The sequence below is a fragment of the Alligator mississippiensis genome, chromosome 2 (genome assembly GCF_030867095.1).
Source record: "Alligator mississippiensis isolate rAllMis1 chromosome 2, rAllMis1, whole genome shotgun sequence".
Taxonomy (NCBI): Eukaryota; Metazoa; Chordata; order Crocodylia; family Alligatoridae; genus Alligator; species Alligator mississippiensis.
The window spans coordinates 253,375,966-253,397,513 of NC_081825.1; the positions used below are offsets into that span (position 1 = coordinate 253,375,966).

The 21,548-nt window shown below is 38.2% G+C and overlaps 1 protein-coding gene across 5 annotated transcripts in view; it reads right to left on the reverse strand.

Annotated features, from left to right (window-relative positions):
- HECTD1 (HECT domain E3 ubiquitin protein ligase 1) overlaps nucleotides 1-21,548 on the reverse strand; it is a 95,659-nt gene that overhangs the window by 18,205 nt on the left and 55,906 nt on the right. For 3 of the 5 annotated variants that reach the window (XM_059723021.1, XM_059723018.1, XM_059723017.1), the window contains exons 20-29: nucleotides 20,246-20,380; nucleotides 20,014-20,153; nucleotides 19,271-19,594; nucleotides 18,015-18,181; nucleotides 17,662-17,838; nucleotides 13,725-14,561; nucleotides 10,179-10,400; nucleotides 6,511-6,644; nucleotides 3,819-3,975; nucleotides 1,927-2,149 (exon numbers count right to left, since the gene is read on the reverse strand). In XM_059723021.1, the coding sequence (XP_059579004.1) occupies nucleotides 1,927-2,149; nucleotides 3,819-3,975; nucleotides 6,511-6,644; nucleotides 10,179-10,400; nucleotides 13,725-14,561; nucleotides 17,662-17,838; nucleotides 18,015-18,181; nucleotides 19,271-19,594; nucleotides 20,014-20,153; nucleotides 20,246-20,380 (2,516 nt within the window). The remainder of the gene's footprint in view (nucleotides 1-1,926; nucleotides 2,150-3,818; nucleotides 3,976-6,510; nucleotides 6,645-10,178; nucleotides 10,401-13,724; nucleotides 14,562-17,661; nucleotides 17,839-18,014; nucleotides 18,182-19,270; nucleotides 19,595-20,013; nucleotides 20,154-20,245; nucleotides 20,381-21,548) is intronic. The other 2 variants (XM_059723020.1, XM_059723019.1) reach the window with 1 other exon arrangement.

Here is a 21,548-nt window from a genome sequence, read left to right on the forward strand (position 1 = left end):
ATTTTGCAAGGAAGGCTCCTCCTAGTTCTTTTACAGTGTTTATTTCAAGTACTTAATTTATGCAGCAGAAGCATCCCTCTTGTGATCAACTCCTTACAGCTGTAAAGTCATATCCTCCAGGGGTTATTCACTGCATCTGTTACCAGTTTCCTGACATTCTAAATGCCTGGGGTTACTTTCCTGCATATCAGATTAAGAGGAGAACAGCATCCATAATTGTAAGGGCACAAGAACAATAGATTTTTAAGTGGCAGTGCTGTCACATAAAGCAACTGGTGTCTTCTCTGAACATGACAGCAACCTTGGCTACTGCAACCTGACAGTAAGGAGCTCCCTAATAGAGCTAAAGTTACTGGTGAGAAGTGGTAGGGGGTGTTCCTCATGTTCTTGGCTCAACAGAAATTATGATAAATTTCTTCATAGAAGAGGACTGAATTTTTAAGGAGACCCTGGCACTTTCACAAAGCCTAATGGTTGCTTCACTTTGGGCATAGCCAGACATGACTAATTGGCATCAGAAAATACCAATGCAAGCTATTATCATGCAACAGTGATGTATGCTCCTGAGCAGGAGCTCTCCATCCCCTTTTAAAGCACCTAAAATGTCCTTATACTTAGTTCTGCATGAAGTTCTTGTGTTAGTCAGGTCTGGATATGAGATAAGAGTAGATATCTGGAAGCTATAGATTTAAGCAATAAAGAGAGGCAATCCAAGACAGTGCAGGTGCAGCTGCATCCCTTTTTCTTTGCTGCCAGAGTAAGTTATCTTTAGGAGATATTTTAAGGTTGAAAAAATGTTACAAACAAGACCGAAAGAAAATTCCTATACATTTTCACTAGTGTCTGCTATGCTTTAAATAGTTCTTAGGCTGGTAAGAATGAAGTAGTCTTACCAATATTCTTTGTGAACAAAGAACAAGCGAAGACAGCTTAAAGTAGGGACATTAAACTCATACAGCCCTGGGGCATAGGCTGGTCTGAATATCAGATTGGGTCCACAGAGCAGCACCACTTGCTAATGATGCACCACAGCCCACAAGGATGGTCTAGTGTGGGTAACGCATGTACTGCATGCCCTGGCCAGGCTGCATATGCTGCTTGTAGTATGTGCGCCAGCTGTAGCCCCACACACCATATGCAGCATATGCCCGTCCCGGCCTCTTGCCCATGATACACACAGCATGTGGGGCTAGTCTGGGCATGTGCTGCACATGGCACCTGTATTGGACTGGCCCTGGGCACATGAGGCTGGTTTGTAGGCCTGATCCAAACTGGCCCCAGATCCAGTGCACATGGACGATCTAGTGCAGGTACCATAGGCAGCACACACTGGCTCCAGCCCACCATGGCAGGTGACGCATAGGGCTAGCCCAGGGAGTACTGCTGCAGGGTATACCATCAGGTCTTGTGCGCTGGGCAGTCCACCTGTGGGCCCAATCCAGACCAGCTCTGGATTCAGTGTGCAGGGCTGGTCTGGTGAGGGCAGCACAAACATCATGCAAGGCTGGGACAGGGGCCAGAATGTGCCACAGCAGGCTGCACTGTGGGCTAGATTTGGCTTGCAGGCCTATCTTTAACACCCTCTGATGTAAAGCAAACAAAGCATTTAATTAAAAGGTTTCTTGTTGTCATTTCTCCTCGTCAACCACGCTGCATCTGGAATATTGGTAACAAGCCACAATAGAACATTATGAGAAAAGGTTATGATGGCCGATTTTTAAAAGAACTGTTCAAAGGAATAACATTAAAAAGGTGAGAGATTATTAAAATGTAATTGCTTAGTTATCGAAAGGAAAGTATGCCTAGCTTTGTCCCTTGTACAAAAAAGGCAACTAACGAACCTCAACATGCATTTTAGATCAATTTCCTCATCAGTCATCCTCAAGTAAAACCATAATAGATTAATTAATACATTTGTAATCTTACGTGTATGTTGGCTCCCAAATACGTCTAAGTTTATCAGATTTCACATTGCCATTACAGGAAAGCTGCAGTAACTTCTGCACATAGTAAAAGATGGTAGATCGGAAATTTGTTAGGGCTAATTCCACTTCCCGAGTTGTTCCCAGACCTGAAACTTTCAAGGTCAGTGCTAAACGAGGGGATGGCATACACTCAACTTCTTCCAAGAGTTCTGAATGAGGTGTACCTGTATTTGAAATATCATTTGAGAATCAATACAACACATAGGAATCCTGCTTTAGATATGCTTTCATGTTTGTAAGGAAATATATATATTTGTATTGAATGTCTACTTCTTAAAGACACAGTATCAAGGAGAGTACTAAAAACAGGTTCTCACCTATGTTATAGCAGTTTTTTGCTAAAAATGAAAGAGTTCTTTAAGTCTGTTGTTTTTTTTTTAGAAGTTTTTTACTTCATTTTTTGGCTTTAACAATAAAAACAGATGAGTCAGTTTTATTTATTTTTTTAGTTAATTTAATTTCTAGGTACTCCCATATTAACAAAGTAGCAATGACTTGACAACATCCCACTAAACTACTGGACACACCCACATTTCTCCCGCTATCTTTAACATACTTCTACTGCACTAACTACTTTCAAGTCATTCATATTAAGGATAGCTCATTTACTACAGATGGAATGTAGGCCAAAGTCACAACCCAGTCAAACTGACATATGGGATGCATGCAGAGAGTGGTGGTGGATGGGTTGGTTTCTCCCTGGAGGGATGCGGGCAGTGGTGTCTCCCAAGGCATTGTTCTGGGACCAGTACTGTTTAATATCTTCATCAACAATTTGGATGAAGGTGTTGAAAGCACCTTGTCCAAATTTGCTGATGACACTAAACTATGGGGTATAGTAAACACACTGGAGGGCAGGGAGCGAATTCAGGCAGATTTGGACAGACTGGGGAAGTAGGTGGATCAGAATAGGATGCAATTTAACAAGGATAATTGCAAGGTGCTGCACCGCGGGAGAAAGAATCTCCAACACACCTATAGACTGGGAGGTACCATTCTGAGTACCACAACAGTAGAAAGAGATCTCGGAGTCCTGGTTAATGCAAAAATGAACACCAGTCACCAGTGCGACAAGGTAATAAGCAAGGCTAACTGCACTCTTTCTTGCATCAGCAGGTGCATCACAAGCAAGTCTAGGGAAGTGATAATTCCCCTCTATGCGACATTGGTGAGGCCGCAGATGGAGTACCGTGCCCAGTTTTGCGTGCCACACTTCAAGAGGAATGTGGATAACCTTGATAGGGTTCAAAGGAGGGTTACACTCATATGGTTGAGGGCCTGCAGGTAAGACCCTATGAAAACAGACTGCGGGACCTGAATCTCTTCAGTCTCCACAAGAGAAGGCTGAGATGCGATCTTATGGCTGCCTACAAACTCAATCGGGGAGGGGCAGTCGTCAGCGGGGAACGGGGGGCACTCTGTTGTTTACCAGGGCGTCCCTCAGGGTTACCAGAAATAATGGCCACAAACTGAAGGAGAACAATTTATTTCTTATGTCCAATATAAATCTATTTACAATAAGGGTTGCCAAAATATGGAATGGGCTTCCAAGGGAAGTGAGCTTTCCCCTACGTTGGAGATGTTCAAGAAGAGATTAGACAGGCATCTGGCTGGGGTTACTTATCCCCAGCACTCTTTCCTGCCTGGAGCAGGGGGTTGGACCTGATGATCTACCAGGTCCCTTCTGACCCTAGAAATCTATGAAATCTATATCCTTTCCAGTAGTGGGTACTTAATGTAAATGAGCACTAAATGGGGAGAAAGGAAAGGAAGAGACTTAATTGCTGCCCTGTTTTTACAGGTTAATCAAACCTTCTGAACTTTCAACAATACCTGGTGGAGGAATTTCTAGGTCTGTCGTTTGCTGGACATTAGTACGACCTGGCCTTGGGTCAAAGGCAGGAACCAAAGCAGAAAACTGACGTTTCAATACATAGTCATCATCCCATGTTCTTCTGCGGCCACCTTTGGTTTCATACTCTTCTTCTTCCTATTAAAAATGGTTTCATACAGAAATTATTTAACATGATCCAAAAAAAAAAAATTAAAAGACTACAGGAGAACAGCAATATTAAAAGAAAAACAGAAGATATTACAGCTAGTGTACAATTTAGTGGACAAGCAACAACCAAGAAAAGTACAGTAAATCTACCTCCCCCCCCCCACATCAGTATACTAAACCAATACAAAGGTACTCCTAGTATGCCAGTACTGGAGATGACTGACAATCTGTTTTATCAAATCAAACTGAAAACAGTTTTAGAGGCAGCTTGTGCACATGAGCTGCCACAGTGGTTCGTGTGTGTAGTCTGGGTCCCTCACATCCTCCTCATTCTCTACAGCTCAACTCCTCATGCAAGCGTTAGCTCCCAAGATGAACTATGACTCGTCAGCAAGTCCTGAGATGGCTCTACTATGATTATATTGAACTATGAGCAGTGCATCTATGCTCAAGTCAGAATCTGATGTAGAACAGGATGGGAGCATGAAGCACCACAGCAGTACAAAGAAATATAGATTTATAAGAACCAAGCCTGAACGAAATGCATTTCCAAACAAATGTGCCTCCACTTCCAGATCCACAAAATAACGTTAATATTTTGACTGTGCGCCAAGATGAAAAATAAGGTGGCAAAATAATTTTGTGGAACAGACTTCTACTTTTTACAAGCTCTAGCAAATATGACTACCTTATGGCTCGTCTAAAATAGACAGAAGGCAAGATAGATTTGCACCTTACAGACTGAGTAAATCAAAGATGTATAGCACAAGCTTTTGTGAGCTTGAGTTCATTTCATGGCCTTTAAATTCATCAACTCCTTATGGAGGAAGTACAATTTAATGCTTATTAGGACAAAGTACTGGAATTTAGGAGTGCTGGGTTTCTCTGACCTAGATTTAACTTGTCCCATGTCAAAACCACCATTCCCTCAAGTGCAAAATATGGTACCTTGCCATTTTGGTAAACTACTCCAAAATTTTTTTTTTATATTACTTGTTACTTCTTTTTGTAACTACAGATGACCCTTCTGCTTCCAATTACGTTCCATATAACACAATAGAGAAGGCAAAGTAATACAATTATAAGCATTTAAAGGCATATCTACACTGCTAAATTGATGCAGCATATCACTTTCTGAACCAGAAGTAGTGTAGCCAGGTTTGAACTGTACTGTCTGGGCTAATTAGCTCAGCCTTTCAGTACTGTGAGAACCCAGCTACTTTACTGCCAGTTCAGGAGGTAGTGTGCCCAGAGCAGGACTTGTGCTTCAGCATAGTACTGCCTGGCACACAGCCAGAGATATAGACATACCCACAGTGAGCTATACAAAGCTTTAACTGAAAGTACAACCCTAGCAGGGTATCTTTTGTTTTAATCAGATTTTGACTAAAAATATTTAAGATAGCGTATGTTGAAATCAGCCATAAGAGGGAGCTCATAATACATTCCCATAATATAAATGGATTAATTAAAATATGCGATGGAGGCCAAACTGTCCTAATTGTTTACAGCATCTAACTATAGGTGGCTCGATTTACAGAAGAGCTGAGCCTGCATAATCATAGCGCAGTTAAGGAAATTTTGGGTGCTCAGTACATCTGTAAATGAATGTACTGAATTACCATGTCCCATAAGCAAATTAAGGTGAAATTCAGAACTCCAAAGTCTCTCTTTTTAGTACTTTCTCTTTTTAGCATATATGTTTCAAGTACTATCTACCTCCTTTATTGCAGTCCAAGCACTCACAGAATTATAGGCATCCCAGCTACCACAGAATAAACTAGAGGCACAGAATTAGCTATAAAAAGAACTGTGCAAGACATGTGGTAGGCTTTATTTTTCTAAAAGATACCTAAAACATGGAATTATTGCACCGTTCCCTACATGTCTAAAGTCTTAAATCCATGCTGAACCAGTCAGTACAGATTTCAGTAGCCCAATTTTTAAGCCGTGTGTCATTTCCTGGCTATATTAACCCGATGAGCTATACTTTGCACTGGCTGTCTACTGTTTTCGGAGTTAAATTTTAACATGCCAGTTTTGGCCCAGAAACTGCTTTTTTTCCTGATGAGACACCACCACAAGTACTTGACCTACTGTTCTACTGGAACAAACAAGGAGCTGATGGTAGGGCATTCTTTGCATTTGTTTAAAGCTTTCATGCTTTAAACATCATCCCCCCTGCTCCTTGTTCCACAGCAGACCAAGAAAGATAAGCTTCAAGGCCTGCTGAGATGCCATTTTTTCCCCGTATTCATTGCTAGTTTCATAAGCTACTTATGTTTATATGTTGCTGCTGGCATAGCACACTTTTGTCAGCATAAAGAGATTTTGCCATTCTATAAAAAATTTGAAGGGAGCCTAGAAAATTGGGACAGGTAGTCTTGTATAGTTATTATAAAACTAGGTTTAAAGGCTAGGAAGGTAAAGCCTAAATGCTGGCATACTTATGGAACTGTTGCATATTTTTGACTAATTTCATTAAATTAAAGTATTTTTTGGTAGAATTGATATGCACTATACCATAACTTCCTCATATTCCTGGTCTTCTTGATTGTCATCTTCATTTTCATCATCTTCCTCATCTGGTTCAGGTAGATCCTCATCGTCATCCAACTCTGCTAACAGAGTACTAGCCCGACAGCTATCTAGAAAATCTATATACAAGAAAAAAAAAAAACAAACAAGACCTTAACACGAGAAACTCTTAAGGAAATACTTTTGAAAACTGAAAGTGAGGAGAAAGAATGACAGAAGGTTTAATTTAATCCAGTGAACTATTATGGAAAAGACAGCTAAAATCTTTTCAAAGAATACTCCAATGTGAAAAAAAAGAAAAACAGAAAGTAATCACCTAAGAAAATCCACATGGAAAGGGAACAAGAGAGCTTGTTCAAGGGACACAGTAAAAACTGGAAGTTTCTAACAATTTGTAACACCACGTAGAAATACTACATTTGATGATAAACAAGGATCCTGGTTTTCTCTGTTTAAAAATTGCAAATTCTCTGCAAAAACCCCAAATTCTTCAATTAAAACCCCCAAATCTGTGATTAAAATGAAATGTTACTATATACACACACATATACACACACACATCTATCAGCTGAACACAATGTTTTATTGATATATTTACAATTCTAAAGCAATTTGGAAGCTTACCAGCTTCTCAGTCACTATACTAAAAATACATTCTAAATACCTAAAACTTTTAGAATTTGATTTTGGGTTTTAAATCAGATCTCCCCCTGCCCACTTCACTACCAGGATGCAGGTCCAGGCCCCTCACTCCCCAGCCACTGCCCCCTAGGTCCTGCCAGTGCCCCTCACTTCCCACCCACAGCATCCCTACTCCTGGTGGTGCCCCCCACTCCCCATTCACAGCCCTCCTGTCCCACCCCCCAAGCCCTGCCAGAGGGGAACTCCAGCTGCCAGGGATCTGAGTACGCAGCCTCCTGCCCCACCAGCAGCACCTGAGCCCCAGCTGCTCCCCGCAGGAGGTGGCAGCTCCCCCTCCCCCACAGATGGCACAGCTGGATCGAAGCCCATGGCGGGGTGGGCAGATGCGGTCTGACCCCTGCAGACTTGGGCTCCCCACCCTGCTGCCCTCCCCCCAGGGGCCTCCATGGCCCAGTGGGTAGGACCCAGCATGACAAGACAGAGAAGGGCTGTGCGGGGAAGCTTGTTGCCACCCACCACTGGGAGCTCCGTGCTGCCATGGCAAGGAGCCCCCCCCCGCCTGCCTGGCAGCAGTGAGGGGCACAATACTGTACCGCCACCCCCACTGCTGCTGGGCATGCAGTGGGTGCTTTGCCAGGACAGTACAGAGTTTGCAGTGGCAATGCTTGCAGTGGGGGCCCCACATCTGCCCCCGCCCACGCATGTATCTGGGGGACACGTTCCCCCCGTTCCATTCCTGCTCCCAGGAGTGTGCTCAGTGGCAGGGAGAGAGCCCCCTCCTACCCCCAGTCCCCTGTTCCAGATGAGCTGCCTGCAGCCCCATCCCACTCCCTGCTGGGACCCTGCAGCCACACACTGCAGCCCTGGGCCCCAAGCCCTACATAATGCCTTGCTGGGTAGCAGCTCCAGTCCTGCCCAAATCCCTCCCTCCCTTTGGGGGCCTCACTCCCCACTCCCCCACCAGAGATTTACCTGCAGGAGGTGGTAACCGTGTGCTTGTGTGAGTGCACATATGCACGTGGCATCCCCTTCCTGACCACCCTCCTCCCAGCCCCTTACAGGCTGGAACTCTGCCCCCTGCAGAGAGCTCTTCACCAAGTGGAAAAATCAGTGTTTTTTTCAGTGAAAAAGAAAATTCCACTTTTTTCCCATTTTTCTGTGGGAAACAGAAAACCCAGATCCCTGATAATAACAAGGGAAAATATTTTTATTTACTTTTATCAGGCAATGCATCAAGCATTTAATAACTTTTCATATGCTTGGTTTCCCTGTCCATGTGGATCTCTTACAACTTAGAAAAAATACAGGTCACCATAGTAAAACCACAAAAAATGATACAAAAGGAATACATAGATTTTCTTCTGCTACTTAAAATTTGTTAAAATGGATAAGAAATTGATAGTGCCCCTTTAACTAATGTGTGTACTAAACTATCACAAACAAAGAAATGGACTAAGTGAACAGTATTTGTCTGCAACCTTGTTTAAAAGGTAAGTTTATAATGTTTTGACAAGAGCCCCAGTATCTGTACATAGTAGCTCAGTAATCCAGCAAGCACATAGTAAAGAAAGTTTGTTTAGCCTATTCTTAGTACGAAAGTAAGTCTTACTTAGAGCAAACACAGTTGAAATTGTTGTATGGATGGAATATATATTTCCACATATCTCATGGAGCCACGATCTGCATTGTTCCCATTACTCCTACACTGACTCTAAAACTACTATCTAATCAGTCTCTCCCACTAAGTGCAGTGTGCTTTGAGCCACTTGGTCAGAACATAAAGCCACGTCAGCTCAATATCCGAGTGAGACTTGTTCCATTTGTCATCACAGAATCAAAGAAATTATAGGTAGGAATGAAATATTCAGACTTTACTAATTATTCCTCATCTGTGAAATGAACCTGATCCAGTGCCCATAATGTTAATAAGAAACCTTCCATGAATTTCAATAGACATTGGATTAGGCATAAAAACAAAACTGTTCTCTATGTTCTTTGCTGCTTTACCTAGTTTAGCTTTAAAGAATTTTACTGAGTCAGCTTTCATGCTTTTTCTGCAGAGGCTATTCCTGGTCCAAGAACTCTCTCTGCTTGTGTTTTTGGGCTTATAGTTAACTTAAAATGTTCCTTTACCTACTTGCATCTTTTTAACTCCTCAATCATATCACTCACCTTAAATGACTTTAAATTCCCCTTCTTCCCCTCCATAGTTTAAACCTTTCAAACAATTGTTTGCCTATCAACTTTAGTGATCATGCTGCATATTATCAGTTGAAATTTTACTGATATATTTTTTTACAGAAAGATCCTCACATTCCCTTTATCACTGTTTTAAAAATTTTTTTTTAAACTGCTCCAGCCTGCCACTTTAGGCGCAATGCCATGTCATTCTGTTTTCATTCTCACGATAATCCAAGGGGGGGGGGAGGGGGGCGTGTGTGTGTGTGTACGTACTGAAATAGCTCTGATTATTATGAGAATGAAAACAGAATGACATGGCACTGCACCTAAAATGGCATGTTGAGATTCTGCATACCTCAGCACCAGAGAAATTAAAAAAAACAGAATGATAAAGGGAATGGGATGATCTTTATTCCATAAATAAATACAAATACACTCCCCCCCCTTATCTATATCTCAACATGGCTTTACAACACACAGGAAGAAGAAATGTCTGTAGTATAGTAACAGGCCTATTTATTCAATATTTAGATATTAAACCCATTGTCCTGATGCTTTAAGAAAAATCAAATATGAGATTAACTGTCTAAATAAAAGTTTTGACAAACATATGGGAAAGACTGACAGACTATAAAAAAATCAAAACGCTTCTATTAATGTCAAAATTATTTTGCAAGAGCAACGCCTAATATAACTAGTGACAGATGAACAGCTCAACTCTCAAGCACTTTTTAGTAAATAAATTACTAAGTGAAAAAATTATCACAAAGAAAGAAAAGAAAAATAATGAATGGGAAGTCTGCTTATGTTCATTTAAAAATGAAACTTACCATATAAAGAATATTCTGCCTCCTGACCTGTATCGCTCTCACTAGATGTTGATGTTAGGCTAGTAGTTAGAGTGTTACTAAGTGACTGACCAACAGATAAAACTGTAGTTGCTGTAGCTACATTGCTGCTGCTAGTAACACTGGATGTAGACATGGTCACTGTTGATGTGGTACCAGTTGTAGTCAGATTAGGAAAACTTTGGGCACCCATAAGAGGAGAAGCTATAAAGATATGGTAAGATAAAATAAATGATTTGAAGAGTACAATTTACATGCATGACTCCTGTGCTTAAAAAAAACTGGGTGGTTGAAAGTCAATGTGTAAATGTGTCATTTTACAAAGAAGGATAACAGGCTTATCTGAAGGGGATCCCTAAACAAAAAACTGTACATATTATTTTGTTGCTAAACAGGGTATATGCACAGCTTGGAGCACTCTCTCTCATGGACATTTATAATTAAGCACAATTCTATTTAATAAATTCCAATGCCCAACAATGCCTTGAAAATCTGTTTCATTTTGCTCAACACAGTTACCAACACTGGGAAAATATCTGTGGAATAGCTACTGATATTGTAACTTCCCATAATCTGATAATCCAGTTTAATCTTACTTGACTGCTAACTAAAACCAATAATTATTTAAAATTATATAAGGAAAAAAGGTTCTAACTGAAAAAAGCCATTAGGAACCTAAAAAAGCTTTGGAACAGCTAATTTTGGGGCACTTTAGAAGTATTAGAGTAAATCTTAACTTCACATTTTGTCCATGGGTAACATTTATTTATTCATACGGACAATGTGCCTCTATCAGAAATCCTGTGGAAAATATAACTTCACTTCTTTATTATGCTTGAAATTTCATCCATAATTTTACATTAAAATGTTCTCTGGCTTTAATAATCCCTAACAAAAAAATGAAAACAAAAAAGCGAAATTGTGACTACATATTCAAATAAAAATACACTAAATCCATTTTACTTTCAATGTACAATGATGCATTTAACGAAGTGAAGCATTCTGTAATTACTTGCGTGCTCAAAGTAAAGCATGTGTATGTTTGCAGGATCAGGGCAAAGCAGAAATCTGCCTTGCTGCATACTGTAATTTCCAAAAACATTAACCTTCAATTGGAACTACAATCTCTATTAAGTGGGTCATATCCAAATTGGAAATTAAAAAAAACAAAAATCACTTCAATAAGCGAGGCAAAGGAAATTTTAGATACTGTTTTCAAAAGGAACACAATCAACTTATTGTACTTCAGAATTTTTAGATGTGCTTTTGATCCAGTTAACTAACTGAAAAGCTCAGAAAAAATATTCTTCCAGTTTGTTCTGCCACTGTATTTGATATCTTTTTGGGTATAATACATTTTATTGCTTCCATTTCATTTTTTTATTGCTTCCATTTCATTCTGTAAGTAAATCAGTCATTACCTCCTTCTTTGTATGGATCTTTAATCAAAAACCCACTGGAAAAAATTTAAAATAAGAAAATGTAAACACAAAACTGAAAGGAGTAAAGCAGGCAGGTTTAATACCTGAAAACAAATTTCATACTTTTTCTTAAATGGACTAGATTTTGAGGATGTTAATAAGGCACCTGAACCAAATAAAAACAAAACCAAACATTTTTTAGATTGAGAAAAGCATAAACAAATTCAAACCCAAATATTTTTAAAAGTCTTAAGTGCATTAAATAGGGGAATATATAGGTATGTTCTAACCCATAATTAAAAGTACAAACATTAAGATGCCAAGAGAATAATAAGAAAACAAAAAAGTCAACATTTGCTAACACATGCAGTTGAAACAGGTCTCAGAAAAAGTGGTTAGCTCTCAGATAATCACTGTGCTATAATCTGATGAAGGTTGATATTTTTAAATGACAGCTAAGCCGGTTCCCAAGGCCATCAAATCATTAACCGAGACTTCAGACTGACTTTTTCTGGACAGGCCTGTAAAAACATTTTATGTGAATTCTAGGGCTTCTATTTAGCTGTGAACTGGTCCAACTTTGTTTTCTTTATTCAGTTACTTCCTGGTATATCTTTAAGGCAAAATATTCCATTTGCTGCTTTCACATATGATATCTAATAAAATAAATCCTCATTTATGAGAATTAAAAAATAAGGAAAAAAATGGCAACTTGAGGGGTGACTTTGCATCACCACTTTATTACTAGCTACAAACTTGACTCTCTGTCAGTTAAGAAGCTAGTGAAGCGTGTGGGGTTAGAATACACTGATATTGTCAACTCTATTTCACCCTGCAACACAAAATGACATCAACACTAACAATGTATTTCTGTTCTATAAAATCAAAAAATTGGAAATCTTTCCCTTCTCCCCTTCCTTCCATTTACATTTTTTTCCTGCCACAAAAAGTGTTATTTTTCCAGTATAACCATAAGACTATCTAGCAAAAGTGAAACTCACTGTGTATCACCATTAAAAAAAATAACAAACATTACTGAAGGAAGAAGCAAACCTTTTATTGAGTAATCATGTACCTATTGGGGAAAAAAAGCAATAAAATCCTAGGTACATATAAAAATATACACCAAAAGGTACATATAAAATATGAAACAGTTGTTGCTTCCAAGCTAAAATGGTTTCACTTCTCTAAACTTGTTCATTTGATAAAATAGCAAGATACTAAATTTCCTTCATGTAAATTACCATAGTCGACCAAATCCACAGAAAAATCATCTGAGTTATGTAAAGTACTAAGTCAGACAGGAGTACTCTAACAGTTCAGAAAAGTGAACTCATTCATAACAGTCAGCAGTGATTTACTTACCAAGCAATGAAAAGGTTTTAGCATAAGATTGAAATTAAGCAAATGTACAGTTCCACTGAAATCAATGGAACTATACACATACATAAAAGTTCAACATATGCATAACTCATTTGTTGGACCAGAATCTTAATTATGACAATCTTTGTTAATAATGTAGTGTGTGATCATATATTGACTACAGCTGGTTCTACCATCAAAATGGGAAACTAATGAAAGTTTTAAAATGCATTTATATATTGCAGTGATTTTTTTTTTTTTTTTAGGTAAGTCAATTCACAATATTCAAGAAATCCCTCATGAATTATACACATGCTTATGTGTGTACACCTGTACAATATGGAACGGATTTCAGAAGGCAGTCTGCAAAATTAACAGCTCTTAAATTTTTCCAGCCTCTTCATCCAAGTCTAAGTAGCAAACTTTCAAACTTACATAACAGGAATAGAGTTATTTTCTTTTTCAGAAAATAATGCAGAAAAGAGCAAGGACACTTGATACCACCATAGGTATCAATTAATAAAGAAATGGCAATAGACCATTTCCCAAAAAAAAAGAACTTCTACAAGTTCTACAAGCTCATATATATAGCAGGTAATTAGGTAGTTAAAATTCTGCACTGACATTTAAAAAGTCTAAAAGCTAAAAAAGCACATCCTTCTCCCTTCCTCTTGCATGAAGCATCTGACCTCATGCTGATTAAAATAAATATATATATATATATATATATATATAGCTTACTTACTTGCAGTGCTCATGACATTCCTTCCCAAAGTATTAGTGTTGTTATCACTGCTACTTCGACTTAAGTTCATGTTGTTTGTGGCATTGGTACGTGCTATATTGGCTACTCTTCGTACAAAAGACTCCAAGCTAGATGTTTCTCGTGAGGATAAGTTAGGAACACTTGCACTGGAGCTCATCGGTGCCCCAGCAGCCAACAAGGAACTCACTGACAGTCTATTACTTGCTGAAGAGCTAAGAGGTCGTTGTGAAGTTGCTTCTTTATTGGTCAATTCAGATACTGAACTAACATCAGGAGAGCTCACACTAACAATTCCCATGGAGATGGCACTAGACTCTCCAGTGGTACGTATTGAATTATCAGGACCTAACTTCCTTTCCGCATTTTCATTTCCCATGTCCGCTGTTAAGGTGCTGGTGCTTGCACTGGATGATGACCCTACTTCAGCTTGAGGCATGCTATCTGCAGAAGACAGAACAACAATTGGCTCGTGGACGTCAGTGCCTGAAACTATATTTTGTTCCATTACACTTTCTGATCTCCGCTCCATTTTTGTCGAACCCAAGCTGATGTCGCTGCTACTGGCCACGCTACACACAGAACTGCTGCTTCCTTTTCTACTTGAGGAGCCTGCAGCAGCAGTCGTCTTGTCTGGACAGTTGTTTTTCACCAAGCTGCTCCATGACTGCGCTGTGCCTGAAACAGTGGATGAAACAGGTTTGGGTGATGCCGCTGAATCAGGGTCGTACCCTGGTGCAAGCTTGAGGTCAAACTTTCCTTCTGCGCCCATACGGTAAGAGTTAGAGCCACCAGCATCCCAGGTGACATCAATCCAGCCTGGAAAGGGACAGGAGTTTATGAGACCCAGCAGAAAGCAGACAGGAGCGTGTCAGACAGTAGCTCCACAATATGGGATCAGCTTTTCAACAGGGCTGCATTTTTGATTTACTAAAATTATTCACTAATTTTAATGCCAAATAAAATGAAAAGTTTTGGATTTAAAATAATTTGGTAATTTATTAGAACTAAAGTTGGCATGCACATGCCATGATCAAACTACTTGCAGGATATGAGAAGCCAACCAAAAATATTTGCTCCAGGATATAACTTGGCATACTAGATTTTTGTGGCATCTTCTACTTTGAAACTAACAGGCAAGAGTTCTAAGCCCAGGTGTATGTTCTTTTGAAAATCAAATGCTTACTATATCTGAGAAGCAATATAATCTTCCTTAAATTAAGAAAATGCAAAACCAAAATTTTGAAGTTATGAATTTTGCAGACTATATTTCTCTGAGGAAACTGCAACTGTTAGAAGAGCATTATAGATTTTTTTGGTTTCTGAGAAGTGTGTAAGAAAAAACATCTTCAAGATACAAAATTAAAAATTAAAAAAAATATATAAATAAATGGATTTGTTTGGGTCTTTTTCATTCTTAAATTTTAATTCAAAATAATGAAATTCAGGGTTTTTAATAGTTTGGTAATAGTATATGCCTATCCTGTATTTCTTACTTTCACAGATAGCCTCAGGGACTTCCACAGTAGTACACAAGCGAAGACCATGTTTGAGTTAGAGTTAATTTACAGGATTGGATTCTGGCACTAAAAGTAATTGGACAATTACTTGTTTTTCAAATAGGGATCCAACTTCTCAAATTATTTACTGGATGACACTTGAAATAGATCTTATTGTAATATGAACGTAAGAAAATAGAAAGATTAAGATGGTCACTTAATCCATAATTTACGCACAACAGCATGAAAAAGCAGAAGGCCAGTCTTCCGTTTCATTTTTTTTTTTTTTACCAATGTGAGAATGTTTCCCACATTCATAAAATGTATATAAAGTTTCTTTTAGTATATATTTTACTATATGTTAAGTTATAACGAAGCTTTTTACTGCAGTTTCAGCTGATCAAAAACCCCCCTTTTCTGAGGCTTAAATCGCTGCAAATCATATCATGTGGAACAACACAAATCTCTCAGGATCAAATGCCCGTTTATTTTCATTAAATAACAGATACAAGCCTTGATTAAGAATCGTTTGTGCACTGTAGTTAGCTCCAAAAGTTATGCTTTCTGGATAGAGCATGACAACAACAGCACCTGACAAGGACAAGAATCCTTAACGTAAACTAAAACCAATTTTTCGAACAAAATATAAATTTCACAAACGATTCTCAATCTTGGCCAGCAAAATCATTCTGGGAAGAAAGAGTTTTAAGATAAATTAAAAATCTTAAGATCTGAAAAACAGCTATCAAGCTCTCATGTTAGCAGCTTCATAAACCATGTAGCTTTTTTGTTTTAGGTACATATTGATATATGTCAAAGGGGGATTATACTTGAGCAGTTTCAATTAAGCTCAGGCTGTAACTTTACATGCCACAAAGAAATTTAAAATTTTTTCTTTTATCTCTGTAAGCAAGTAGTTCAGGATTTCAGATGGCTTTCTTACTAAACCATATATGCAACTTAAGGAAAAGACATCTTAGTTAAAACAACATGACTATTGCTTTTATGGAAGTCTGGAGTAAATATCTTGAAGAAGCATTTTTGGGTTTTTCCCCCCCTGTAGGTCCTTTCCTATACCTTTTTTTTTTTTTTTTTTTTTTGGGGGGGGGGGGGGGAGACGTTAAACTTGCATATAACATTTTTCTATGCACTATAAAAGATCACTGTCTATGCATTAGGTTTCTTCTTCCTAGAGTGTACAGAAAACTTTGGCCACAATCCAAAGTGCTCTGACCTGTGAGTAGTCCCACTGAGGTCACAAGGATGTTATTTGCAATACTCTATCCCCCAACAGGATGACTACAGTACAGAGAAAGAAACTGTTGTTTATTTTCACGTAAATGTAGTATCACCACAAAATGGTTGAGCAATAATGTAAATAAGTGCAACTATTAAAGTTTTGGTGGAAAAAACAAAACAAAAACAGGGACAAGCTACTGATTTGCTAGGAAGTTTGCATAACATGAATGTTACTCACCAGTTATGATTAGAAAAGTATTGCAAGAAAGACTATGGGTACGGCTGCCTCTTATGAACACCACACTGACTACAGAAGAGCTCCCTACAAGCTATACTGAAGTTAAAAAAAGGAAAGAAATTTAAAAATAAAATAAAAAACTGTCTAAGGAGCATGAGGTATTAAAGCACTACTAAAAAGGTCTGGACAACTCTACTTAAGGAAACTGAAGACGCAGGAAGGAATAAATTCTTCATTTAAGAGGCCTCAGAAACGGAGTTAGCATTACATACAGAACAGGAAAAACAAATGATTGCCTCCATTCTGAAGCCTCTTTGATAGTTCCCTATCAAAGCTCTGACCTCCAGCGCTTTTGCAGGCTTGCATCAGCCCCTCAATATTCACTTAACTGATTTTATATTGTAAATTAGAAATAGTGGCCTGATCCCAGTGAAGCTTGCAAGTTAGAAAAGGTATAGAACATAACAAGAAGGCAGAAAAAAATGTTGCAAATGCTAAGCTAGAAGAAAAGAAGAAAGATACTTTAAGATTAAGCAGACATGAAGCTTAATTTGTCAGCTGGACAAATCAGTGTTACGCAACAAACTTTTTCAGCTCTAACAGATTCTGCAACAACAATTTGAGTTTTTGATTTGGCAAAGTGCTAAAGCTGTTTATAGCAACCTCCATTTTTAAACCAACTCTATGTCTATCTTTATATAAATACTGAAACACTTTACTCTCATGGATTAAAAAGACAAAAAAAATAATCATAGTTCAACAACAGTGAAAAGATGCATTTAAATCTACCTTCTCTAAAATATTGAGATCTGTTCCCTAAAAAGAACATAATCATTTTCAAAACATGCCAAAGAGAGAACATCACCAATTCTGTAATCAAGATGTGACAAAACATGCAATCCAAAACCAGCTGTAAATTAAAAAAAAGAAAACACTTGCTCACCATTGTGTAATTCTCCTGTAACAGTGCCTTCGCCTTGTGGGCTCCCATCCTGATCTCGCCACTTCCAATCAATTCCTCTAATTACACGAGCACCAGGAACCATATACTTCAAAACTTGAGAGCGAACCAGACGTCTCTGCCTTCGCAAATTAGCTTCAGCTTCCTTTGCTGCTTTTCCTAGAAGCAGTAATTGAAATCTTGATCATAATCTTTTTTTAAAAGGAAAAACTAGACAAGGTTGTTAAAGCATGCTTACAGTCTTAACTTATCACTTGCTCACTTCTTTTTTTTTTGGCTATGCATTTAACATCACCTTGTTAATAAGATAGAAGGATGGAAAAACTCTATCTTACCCAACTGATCTTCACACACTCCATTTACAGTGCCATAAAGTTCAAAACCAGACAGGGAGAGGTAGTGTGTTTGCCCACTGGCATTCTTTCCCATCTGCTTTATTCTTATATGTCTCCACCCTTGCTTCTCATCTTTTGGTGGGTCTAAGGGCCACGTTGCTGTTGATCTTCACGTTAATTCAAGGGAATAAAGGGACAAAGTTTACTTTTTTCTACTGGCAATTTACTGAAATCATAGAATCTGAGACCACCAAGAAAAACATGAAAAAACAAGAAACACTGCAAAGTTTGGATTAGTGCTAATCAGAATTCCCCCCCAAAAACTACTATCCATTTTCTCCAAAAATAAAGTAGCTCTTTCAGCACAAGAGTAAATTCCCATCCCCCCATATGAAAAACACATTAGCAATCTCATAGACCACTTCTGCTGATCTTTGACTGCACAAAGCACTCAAACCTCTGTACAAAGTTACATAATACTTCCATACAGCAATACCAACTGTATATTTCAGGAAACTAATATTAAGAAAGTAAATAACTTATTTTAGTGGCCCTTAATTTGACAGTTAAAACTTAAAAAAAAGCCAATATCCCATCAGTAATTAGTTTGACATGAATCACCGGTCAAGTGCCTATTGGAAAGCCAAGCCTCAAATGGGGGAAATGTAACCATTTTATGTTATCATGGTGCAATTTAAACTTAAAATTATATCGACTTATTTTGGTATAAGGGAATGTAAACCTTAAAAATGTTACTGATCAAGTAAGCTTGGACTCGGGAAAGTTTATGCCATATTCCTCTGGTTTATTTAGTCTATAGCAAACATTTAAACCAATTAACTCAAACCTATTATTTCCATTGCTTATGAAAAATCTTAGAAGTTACACAATAATCCAGTTTTACTCTTAAATTAAACTTAGACATCTTTTATATTCTCAGGGTAGAATGATGGAAAGACATTTTCTAATAATACTAAACCTCTTTGATCATATCCACTAAGACAGGAAAAAACAAGGAACTGTGCACTACACGAGTGCATCACTTCCTCATATCTCTGCTACTCGTAGATATTTAAATTCATAAAGCATTAAGAAAAATATAAATCAAAATGTAAAACTAAATTTGCAGACAAACTAATTGACAAAAATTAAGAAAAAAATAAAATTAAAGATGCATTTTCTAAAGTCTAATAAAGTTATGTTTTTAACCAAGAGTGCTCATATTTATGAAAGCAGATAAATACTCTTCAACATACCCTGGTTCATTGAGACTACAGTCATCAACATGAGTATATAAAGTGGTCCAATTCTGTCCATCCTTTGACACCTGGAAAACCCAATTTCTGAGAGCAGATCTTCCATAACCACGAGCATGGCGTAAGGTATAAGCTGATGGTATGACCCAAAGACCAAGATCTATGGCAAACCAAGCATTCTTATCATCATTAGTATGACAATTCAAAGCTGAACTGTCACGACTTAAGACGTCTTCCAAACGGCCATACGGTAGATTTCTTCCTTCTGAAGATGTAACCACTACTAACCCATAGGCTGCTGGATTCACCCACTCATATGCAGTTCTAATTGAAAAAGAGAAATGTACTATTTGATTACTATTTACTTCTAAATAACAAGTGAGTATCCAAAATGTTACTAAAAGGTGATCTATAGGATATAATTAAGATTTTAAAGAAAAAAATGAAGTTCACAGCTACATAAATATCAGTAATTCAAAGACAATCCAAACATTTCACAGTATCATAGTGGCTTTAAGGGACTATTTTGCATTGATAAGGGAGAAATTAGATCTCAGACAATAAGCTTCAGAGATCTGTAAACTTCTTCAGGTACAATGCACAGAAATTTAAAAAACAATCCATCAATACTAGCAGACAAACTTCTTAGAAAAAAAATCTATTCCACTTCATTTCTTTCAATGGTATTCTTCTTGATTATGATTTATCTAATTTGACTTATTTCCCGCCCCCGCAATTCTTACTTTGCATTTGTCCCAATCCAGTAAATAATCCCATTTTCATCAAAATCATGTTGGTGTCTGAATACAAAAGTTTGGCCTTCACGTAGTTTTCGGACAAAAATGAAAGAAGCCCTATCAAAGTCGTACCACTGCTTTGCTACCTAGAGAATGAAAAAAAATGCAATTACAACTTAAGTACTATCAAAACAGAAAGGCTCTATTCTGTGTAGTGTCTGTGTGGGATGCTGCTCACCATTTTCAGGAGGTATTGTTCTAAAGATTCTACCGTTGCCAAAGGCTCCATTTTCAACATTCGGCCAGTTCGATCAATCAAAGATGTCTCTCCAGAAGCACGTTCTAAACGAAATCTCAGTCTTCTTGTTAATATCTAAGAGCACAACAAAACATTAATAATTAAGGAAAATTAGGTTGGCGATTAAGAAGAACTGACTATGAGGATGATCAAGCACTGGAACACACTATGTAGAGAGGTTGGGGAATCTCCATCCCTGAAAATTTTCAAGAGTAGGTTAAACAGACATGTAGTTGGGATGGTTTAGTCAGAGATGATCCTGCCTTGAGTGAGGGGTTGGACTAAATGACTTCATGAGATCCCTTCCTGCCCTAGTTATCCATGATCCTAAATGACTCTTCTATTCAAAGTACCATATTTCATCAGATTAAAAACATATCTTTCCTACTGTTTTTTCAACCCCCCCCCCCGCCCCAAAACAACCTCCATTAAATCAATAATGCATGGAAATTAAGTTTGAATGACCTCATAAAAACACACAATAGAATCAATATACAAATGTTAAAAATCCTACAAGATTGCAACCAATATTGTCGCATCTCTATGAATATAGAGGAGGTGGAAGTATTTAAGAAGAGATTGGACAACTACTGGTCAGGGTAAACTAAGAGTATCTTTGCCATGGTTTACTATAGATATTTCCAAGGCTTCTGGGCTTTACTGGTTTCCTCATGGGACCAGAAGATTAGACAATGGATTTGTAAAGAATGCTTTAGATGCAAATGATTCTACCTTTTTGGGGGGGGGGGGGAGAGGGTTAGATTAGATGACCTCTGAAGGTCCAGATCTGTTTTCCTATGATTCTGTGACTTCCTACTTCTGCTTCAGGCATATCCATCTCATATCCAAACCAAAATCTTGGCCCAACTCTGACACCGCCTCATAAATGTCTTGCTATCAGCTCCAACTCACATTTTTTTATGCCCTCCTTCCTTCTTCCTATCTTGACCACAGTGGATGTCACTAGCATTCTGACTGTTACTCAGGTTCCTAAAATGAGCATCATCAACTGAGAGCTCTTTCAAGACCCATCTCACAAATACCTTCTTCATAACAAATTTAAGATACAGCCTTTCCTATAGATGCACACAGATAAAAATAATTTCTAGTCTTTCATCATCTCAATTATCACAACATCCTTTTCCCTAACTTCAAGCAATATAATCTTGCTCCATCCACATCCATTCAAAAATCCTCCTGCAAGGATCACACACCCCTTCTATTGCTCCGAGTAGGTCACCTC